Raw genomic sequence first — 10,000 nt, 5'->3', positions numbered from 1 at the left:
GGTAGATAGTTAGATAATGTAAGATAGAAAAATAAATAAATAACAGATGTGGACAAAGCAGAATTAACAAAATTTGAATGAAAAAAACCAAAATGCTAGATTTAGGTGAAAAATATAAGATCACGGTAATATTGATACAGACCTAGACACAATTAATGCCCAGATAGAGGCTGATAGAGAAGGGGGAAGGAGCTGGGTGACAAATAGATATATTTTATTTCACAAAATACTATGTATACATAGATGTCAGAAAATGCTGAGCTGATTGTGATCTTTTTTACTACCTGAATAATTCAACAATTGTCAGATTGAGTGAAAATATCCTGTGATTTGTTTTAATTTACTTTGTTGTTATAAGCAGCCATTTTTGAAGATAAAAATGATATATATGTAATGACAAGGAAAAATAGCAGCATAGTCTAATGCTGGGGATGCAAGGCTTCCATAAGCAACCAGCCAAAAATCGATTGGAACCAGGACTCCAATGGAAATCAGTGACAAAAATGGACTTTATTCACTCAGATACATGCAATGGTTCGACTCCTCATTTTAGGTATTTCTCGCCTTTCTGAGGAAGGCTTCAAATGAAGAGTTGAAACGTCGCATGTATCTGTGTGAATAAAGTCCACTTTTGTCACTGATTCCATAGGAGTGCTGCTTCCAATCGATTTTCTCTCTATATATACTGTATATATTAGGTACATCTCGTTAATTGTAGCTAGCACCAGTCTGAATACTGTAAATGGCCACTTACAATGTCTGGGGGGTCATAAATGTCTGCAGATGACATCTCATCAATAATCCCTGGCTATTTCTGAATACACCTGTATGCCCAACATAAGCACAGTTCACCATGTTTTCAGGTTAAAATGACTCTGTGTAAATTATATATACAGTAATACAGAGAACAGTGGTGTTGCTTTAAAAATTATTTAACCCTTCACAGTGACAAGGGCCAGTGACCAGTGATACATGGTGGGCGCTGCGATTGTGGTTACAAGGTGAATTACCATCATCTCAAACTTCTAGGAAGAGGCAAGCAGTGGCATTAATTTCTATAGCAAGGTAGACAAACACAGGCAGAAACTAACAAGTTCCCTGCTGAGCTGCATTAACTATGGGCTGTAAAATCTCTCTAATAGCCCAGACCTTTATCCTAGTGCTCATTCTGTAGGGTTGCTGAGGACACACTTCATTGTAATTATATGGTGCAGTAGGGCAAGGAGTCCAGGCAGAAACAGTTATTACACAAATATGATCAGGAAGAAAGAAAGAAAGAAAGAGAAAGAGAAAGAAAGAAAAGAAAGAAAGAAATGAGAGAAAGAGAAAGAAAGAGAGAAAGAAAGAAAGAAAGAAAGAAAGAAAGAAGGAAAGAAGGAAAGAATATAGGCACATGTGTGATAGAAAGTTCTAGAATGTGTTGGTGTGTACTATACATAGAAAATAGAAAATATAATTTGAAATAATATAATATATACATAGATCAAAAATATAATATAAAAGAAGGAAGAAAGGAATGAGGAAAGAATAAAATTAGCGAGAAAGAGAGGCGTAAAGAGAGAGCATAGATATACAGTATATATTGTAAATATATATTATATATATATAGTACAGTGATGATACATTTAATGACTGATAGATAGATAAATGTAAAAGAAAGAAGAGAAAGAGCGAAGACAAAGAAAGAAAAAGAAAGAGAGCAAGAGTATGTAGATAGATAGATAGATGATAGATAGACAGATAGATAGATAGATAGATGATAACTAATAGATAGATAATAGATAGATGATAGATAGATGATAACTAATAGATAGATAATAGATAGTTGATGGATAGATAATACAGTGATGATACATTTAATGATAGATAAATGTAGATGAAAAAGAAAGAAAAGAAAGAAGGAAAGAAAGAAAGAATATTTAGATAATAGATAGATAGATGGATAGATAGATAAGAGATAGAAGGATAGATAGATAGATATTAGATAGATAATGGATGGATAGATAGATAGATAGAGACAGACAGACAGACAGATAGATAGATAGATAGACTAGATAGATAGATAGATAGATAGATAGATAGATAATGGATAGATAGATAGATAATAGATGGATAGACAGACAGATAGATAGATAGATAGATAGATAGATAGATAGATAGATAGATAATGAATAGATAGATAGATAATAGATGGATAGACAGACAGATAGATAGATAGATAGATAGATAGATAATGGATAGATAAATAGATAGATAGATAGATAATAGATGGATAGACAGATAGATAGATAGCTAGATAGATAGATTGTACAGTTGGCGCAATATAAATAAAGATATGATGCTAGATAGATAAATGTAGAAGAAAATAAGGAAAGAGAAAGAAAGAAAGAAAGAATGAATGAATATAGACACGTGTGATGGAAAGTTATAGAATATGTTGGTGTACTGTAATTAGAAAATATCATTAGAAATAATATATACATTTATCTGCTATCTAACAGACAAAGATTAGAAATATATTATAAAAGAAAGAAGAAAGGAATGAGGAAAGTAAGAGCATAGATAGAGTACAGTGATGATACATTTAATGATTGATAGATAAATGTAGAACAAAAAAGTGAGGTAAAAAAGAAAGAATGGGAGAAAGAGTATGTAGATAGATAAAGAGATAGATGATGGATAGATAGATAGACAGATAGATAGTACAGTGATGATACATTTAATGATAGATAATGTAGAATTAAAAAGAAAGAGCGAAAGAAAGAAAGAAGAAAGAAAGAAAGAAGAAGAAGAAGAAGAAAGAAAGAAAGAAAGAAAGGAAGAAAGAAAGAAGAAGAAAGAAAGAAAGAAAGAAAAGAAGAAGAGAAAGAGGAAAGAAGAAGAAAGAAAAAACAAGAATATGTAAATAGATTGCAAAGTGCTGCGGACTATGTTGGAGTTATATAAATAAAATTATTATTGTTAATAATAGATAGGTAGATAGATTGTACAGTGTTACAGAATATGTTGGCACAATATAAATTAAATGAAATTTGATGATAGATAGATAGATAGATAGATAGATAGATAGATAGATAGATAGATAATATAGAAAGATAGATAGAGGGATATAAAGATAGATAGAGGGATAGATAGATAATATAGAAGATAGATAGAGGGATAGAAAGATAGATAGAGGGATAGAAAGATAGAGGGATAGATAGATAGATAGATAGATAGATAGATAGATAGATAGATAGATAATGTAAATCCAGATCAGATACTCTATCTATCACTTATCTTCTATCTGTGCATCTTTCTATTGTGAGAGGTAACATACATTTCGGTATAATTTGGGGACAGGGTGCACTGTCTGGCTAATCTATTACTCTTATATTTTATGTGACTAATAATATAAACGTCTGCACAAAGCTTAGCGCAGATAACCCATCCTGGGGATAAGAGCGGCAGAGAGGAATCTTGGAGAATGGTTGTATTAAAATATGAAGAGATCAGCTCAAGCTTCCAATGTCTCTTTCTGGTGAAAAAAAAAAATAATCTTTGTGAAATGCCTATTCTATGGCTCCAATAAACAGAAGCCATTACCTCACGGCTGCTTTTGTTGGCCCTATACAAGAGAGAACAAAATGGTTATTGAGGGGAGCGCTTTAGATTGTGATTGTGGGTAGTATGCACAAAGAGCACTGTTATTGTATTAAAAGAACCATCTGTAGCAGAAACAATGCCATCAAATTATCTGTGAATACCCAGTGTAAAGTATAAAGCTGCCTCTCTGGTGCAGGGTGGGGGCATGTGCAGCACTCTTACGAGAACGACAGTTTTGTGTCTGTGTTGTTGTCGGTTCATTCTTCTAAAAAACAGCCGTAAACGCTGCTTCTTGTTCCAGGAGCTGAAGAGTGCGGAGCTGCAACCGGCTGCATGGACGGAAAGATGGAGGGATGCGGCAGCTGATGAACAGGGCTGACTGACTGGCTGCGGGGCTGCGGCTTCCAGGCAAACGTTTAGGGTTTCTGCACTGCACGGACTCCCCTTTATTGCTGCCAATCAAACTGCTGGGAAGACAACACCCCGAGTTACTGCCACGTAAGTAATTGCAAGCAAACTTTGACACCCCCTCCCCCTGTAGCTATTTTATTTTGGATCTAAGAGTGATCAGCATCCCGCCCATGTGCCAATCATCCGTGTAGCCAGGGCTCTAGTGGGTTCAGGCAGCCCAGCTCTGGTTCAAGGTCCCTGCCTGCACGTTAACCTGTTCAGTGCTAGGACTGTGCACACCTGTTTTCAGGGCAAAGCACAGGATGATGGTGCCCAGCTGCCAGACACACCTGTAGGCCACACACCTGCTTGGACTTGTAGTTCTGAGGACATGGGGTCATTGGTGTTGCCTATAATTTTCCCTTGTCACCAAATACAAGACAGAGCTTTGAATAAGAAACTGCATAACCACCTGTCGATGTCCCAATGCCAGCCTTATGGGTGCCTCCAATTTCTTGGAACCAATGATATAACTGCATTCTTCATTCTAGGCAGAGAAAATCTGTGTAGAATAATTAATATTGGTTTAATTATTATCACTATTATTACAATGACACATGATCAACCTATGCATATATAGATATAACATTCTATGATACAGTGCCCACTTGTACCATGTCCTCTTGTCACTATGCATATATAGATATAACATTCTATGTTACAGTGCCCACTTGTACCATGTCCCCTTAGCTCTATGTATATATAAATATAACATTCTATGATACAGTGCCCACTTGTACCATGTCCTCTTGGCACTGTGCATATATAGATATAACATTCTATGATACAGTGCCCACTTGTACCATGTCCCCTTAGCGCTATGTATATATAGCTATATCATTCTATGATACAGTGGCTATTATCACTATTATTACAATGACACATGATCAACCTATGCATATATAGATATACAATTCTATGATACAGTGCCCACTTGTACCAATGTCCCCTTAGCACTATGCATATAGAGACATAACATTCTATGATACAGTGCCCACTTGTACCATGTCCTCTTAGTACTATGCATATATAGATATAATATTCTATGACACAGTGCCCACTTGTACCATGTCCCTTGGCACCATGCATATATAGATATAACATTCTATGATACAGTGCCCATTTGGACTATATCCCCTTGGCACCAAATATCGCTTTTATATCTGTAGCACAGGGACAAAATATTTTAGAACCATATAGTGTTCAGGCTGTTATTAATCAACCAGTATATACTCAGTAGTTACAGCAAACCTTAGAAATTAGTGGTCATTTGGCTTGTAGTTGTATTTGCCATTGAAATATCCTATGTAAACTACAGATAACATATTTTGATAATACTAAAGAATTTACATATCAATACAGTCATTTATAACAAAAAAAATGGGAATGATAATTCCATCTTTATTTAACATACTTACTGTATATATTTCGTAATAATTGTTAGAAGATTTTCACACAATCTGTATGCTAAGTAGTTAATAAATAGAGATTGCATAGCCTGTGCCCTGTCTATAGATTGCCATATATCAGTAAATGTGGCAGGAATTTCCCCCTTCTAGATTTATATGACATTTCACATATAAGACAATGTGTTATGGATGATTACAAACTCAGCTCTACTACATGCTCCGAGCTCGGCAGGCTCTCCTATATCCGAATCCTCCCATGAGATTGCTCTTTGGCGCCTCCTCTGCCTCCATCAGAAATTACATATCTCATTTCGTTGTGACCCTGTATGGATCTCACCGTGAAATCTATGCAGTCTAAATGTATTTATCCCCATGAACATGGGGTAACCTGTGGGATTAGGGTCAGCACTACTTGAATGAACCAAAAAGCCAGACGACTCTAGTGGGCGACATAACTACCCGCTTCTCAGAATTCAGGATTAACCCCTCTTGTGTTTTTACATGGGCTTCTGCAGATGACATGAAGCAAGGAAACACACAAGGAAACAAATCTGTCATCTGTTTACCGGTGTCATCTGAATTCTAGCGCCATGTATGATTTTTTTGTGAAGAACCGGAGAGAAAGGTTAATCCTAGGCTGTATGATGCAGATGTGATTGGCAGGGGAGAAGGTGTTGAGGGCAGGTCATGCTGCAGTATTTACAGCCCACTGCCTGATACCGAGCCTTTGTTAGGCCTGCAAAGCTAATTTAGTGCTGATCAGAAGCGCCACATAGTTAAAGGACTGGTAATGACTGCTAATTTCATCTCACACTTGTACATCCCCAACCGCTGTCATTAGGGACAGGCCATGGGAGTGCAGGTGAAGAGCAGCTCTGGAAGTAGTTTTTATTACATTAAGATGCTAATCCCAGGCCCGGATCTTCAGTTATGTGCTCCCATTCTTTATTGTGCCTATGGCTTTCCTTTGGTTGTACGTGTGCAAATAGCAAAGTGAGTCAACGCAAAGCGGAAAAAGGAGAAGTAAAAGTGATTTCTATTTTCTATTATTATTATTATTAGTAATAATAATAATAATAATAATAACAAACTGCTCTGACTGTAATTCTGCAGACACGTACAGTATATACGTATATACGACAGGATATGTCCTAGATAGAGTACATGCATCTAAGTAATAACAATAATCATTTTTATTAGCACCAACATATTCCGCAGCACTTCACAATTACTTTCACACTATTACAAGGCAATATGTGGTATTTTGGAATTTTTTGTTTTAACCTTCTGAAATTAAAGAAAGGGTCCATGAGAAAGCAAATGCCATAATGTGCCCCGTATAGACCATGAAAGTTATGAATGTGGCTGTTTGAGGATAGCCGCTCTGCATATACAGCTATGTGGAGGCCGATATTATTTCAAATACTTTTATATGTGTGTACAAAAGTATATATATATTTGTATACATACAATAGAGTGTTTATATATGGAGTGTCTACAAAACTATTATCATCAGTTATGTGGCCAACATTTATGACAAGGTGTATACACAGAGTGGGCTATCCTCAAACAGCCACAGAACGAGTATTGATACAATAGTGATGCCATCAATAATACTTCATGATGATGTATAGAAGAATATATACTTATATAGAATATACATGAAGATATACAGGCAGAGAATTCTCTCAGATGGGAACAATGGGGGCTGCTGTTGAATATTTCCCTTCACTGGCCGCCAGCACTGAAATGCTCCTGCCTAATGCTGCCGCTGCATAATGAATGCTCGCTCCCCTCTCACCCCTCCCTCCTGTCACTGAGAAAGTTTCTGCACTGGGCAAATGTGACATTTATTGATGGGTAACCCCCTGCACTCTGGACCACAACAACTACCAGCTTTGTTTTCTGATAAATCTATATGGATAGATACACTGGCGAACACAGACAGAAAAGGGCCCCTGTGCGAAAGCAATAAATGGGCCCTTTGCAACCCAATAGCTTATCAAAATGCAAAATTGCCCCTGCTTTGGAGGTAGAAATGGGCCCTCTAAGCTCAGCTGCACCAATGATATGTCCGCCTTTGGATAGACAGATAGATAGATAGATAGATAGAGGTACAGACAGACAGACAGACAGACAGACAGACAGACAGACAGACAGATAGATAGATAGATAGATAGATAGATAGATAGATAGATAGATAGATAGATAGATAGATAGATAGATAGATAGATATGAGAGAGAAAGAAAGAAAGAAAGAAAGAAAGAAAGAAAGAAAGAAAGAAAGAAAGAAAGAAAGAAAAAGAAAAAACAAGAATATGTAAATAGATAGAATGCACAAATAAGATAGATATAGATTTAGATTTTTAGAGAGTAAATTTATTAAGAAAGAAAGGACAAAAATACTCAGATGTATGGATGGATGGATAGATAGATAGATAGCTAGATAGATAGATGATAGATAGATAGATGATAGATATATAGATAGATAGATATGTAGGAGAAAGAAAGAAAGAAAGAAAGAAAGAAAGAAAGAAAGAAAGAAAGAAAGAAAGAAAGAAAGAAAGAAAGAAAGAAAGAAAGAAAGAAAGAAGGAGAAAGAAGGAAAGAAAGAATACACAAATTAAAGATAGATTTAGATTTTTAGAGTAAGTTTATTAAGAAAAAAAATATGCGGATGGATAGATGGATGACTAGATGGATGGATAGATGGATGAATAGATGGATGAATAGATGGATGGATGGATGGATAGATTGCTAGATAGATAGAGGGATAGATAGATGGATAAATAGATGGATGGTTAGATAGATAGAGGGATAGATAGATAGATAGATAATGGATAGATAGAGGGATAGATAGAGGGATAGATAGATAGATAGATAATGGATAGATAGATAGATAGATAGAGAGGGATAGATGGATGGATAGATAGATAGATAGATAGATAGATAGATAGAGAGGGATAGATAGATATATAGATATATAGATGGTAGACATATAGATCTGGAGCAGAGAATATACAGGGGGTACAGCCTGTCCATTCTGACATACCTGGCACAGTATTGGGGCCGCACAGTCTCATGCCATCAGGTGTTGGTAATTCTTCAGGATACTGAATCATTAAATATGGTGTATTTTCTGTGCGCCATATTTCTCTGGCGCAATTTACGCAATTTTCTCATTTAAGGAGATGAATACCTAAACCCTAGAATATTTTAAACAGTCTTTTGTCTAATATAATAACTAGAGACCAACATTACATGTCAAGCGTCATTTATTTTCTTTTTACAGTCTTCAAAGTACATGAGCTCTGCATTTTTGTAGATGGTCAAAACTGATAAAAAAAAAGAAAACCCCTTTGAGTCCTTTATGTTTTTCATGTGTGCGGAGTAAAGAGCTGTAGAAGACCCCGCTAAGATTGTGTGATGTATCCTTAGCAAGTGATTGAGGATGTCAGATGTGTGTCTTTGCTGAGCACGTTGTCTTGGGCCCCCCCTGTTGGACACAGTGGGAGCTGCACAGTGCCAGTCCGGATCCAGCTCTAGTATTTGCCTGGTGTCATTTTCATTATAGAACTTTTCACTGTGACACAAGCAGGAAGGTTGTGTGTGCGCCGAATATACGAAATCGCAAATGAGGGCAAGGTCTGCGGAGTGAGGGTTTGAGTACCAGGCATCTTCATTTATGTCAATCCTTTATTCATCATTACTTTCAATGATGTCTATAAGGAGATCCATCAGTATTCTTCAATCATTGTGTCGTTATTGTAAAATTTTGCAATCTCTAATTCATTACAACCACATTAATGCCCTTTCATTGTCAATTACGCAGAATTAACTACATTACCTATCTATTTATTATCCATCGATCGATCTACCTACCATTATATAAATATTTTATTACACGACTTCTCAATAATACCATCATCCACCCATCACTCCGTGCAGCTATGGTACAGAGCTTATAAATGGACAGTATTAAAAATATGATTATTTCTTATTATTTATTATTTATTTCTTATATATTACTAGAATGTTAATATATATATATATATATATATATATATATATATCATCCTATAAAACCTACAAAATCTGGAACACCTTATATACTGAATAGTTGGTTCTATAGACGCTCATGTATGGAATGTAATATTTTATTTTATCAGCAAGTCATTCTTCTTCATGAACGTTGTTGGAGGATTATTAGCGTGTTATATGGATATTATATAATGTGTTTTGCGGCATCTAATTGGCTACATATGTAAATATAATTGCTGCGCATCCTCTATCAGAGCTATCGATTTTACAAGGAAATTGCAAATAACTGTAAAGTAAAAAAATTTATTTGACAAAGTAAGATCAGGTGTACTATTAATTTCATACCATACAATTTCTTTATGATTCGGTGGCACACAATATTAAATTGGGTAAGGCGAATGCTCCAGCTTTATGCCAGTGAATGCCTGTCCTGAGGATGGGGTAAGGTGGCTGCTGGATGTGCTGTGAATTCCGCTGCTTGTCAAGAGTCCTTGAAGGAAATGATTGGATAAATG

General features: G+C 35.8%; 1 protein-coding gene across 16 annotated transcripts in view; it reads left to right on the top strand.

Annotated features, from left to right (window-relative positions):
- The window catches only part of SOX2 (SRY-box transcription factor 2), a 1,239,357-nt gene that overhangs the window by 1,192,177 nt on the left and 37,180 nt on the right, over positions 1-10,000 (top strand). For 15 of the 16 annotated variants that reach the window (XR_012751674.1, XR_012751671.1, XR_012751669.1 and 12 more), the window contains one exon: positions 3,887-4,083. The exons of the other annotated variant lie outside the window; for it this stretch is intronic. Coding sequence is in view for 1 of the 15 variants with exons in the window: in XM_075340582.1 (XP_075196697.1) it covers positions 3,887-3,964 (78 nt within the window). In the remaining 14 variants the exon portion in view is untranslated. The remainder of the gene's footprint in view (positions 1-3,886; positions 4,084-10,000) is intronic. 16 annotated transcript variants of the gene reach the window in all.

The sequence above is a fragment of the Anomaloglossus baeobatrachus genome, chromosome 3 (genome assembly GCF_048569485.1).
Source record: "Anomaloglossus baeobatrachus isolate aAnoBae1 chromosome 3, aAnoBae1.hap1, whole genome shotgun sequence".
Taxonomy (NCBI): Eukaryota; Metazoa; Chordata; class Amphibia; order Anura; family Aromobatidae; genus Anomaloglossus; species Anomaloglossus baeobatrachus.
This window is presented reverse-complemented; position numbering and strand designations above follow the sequence as displayed.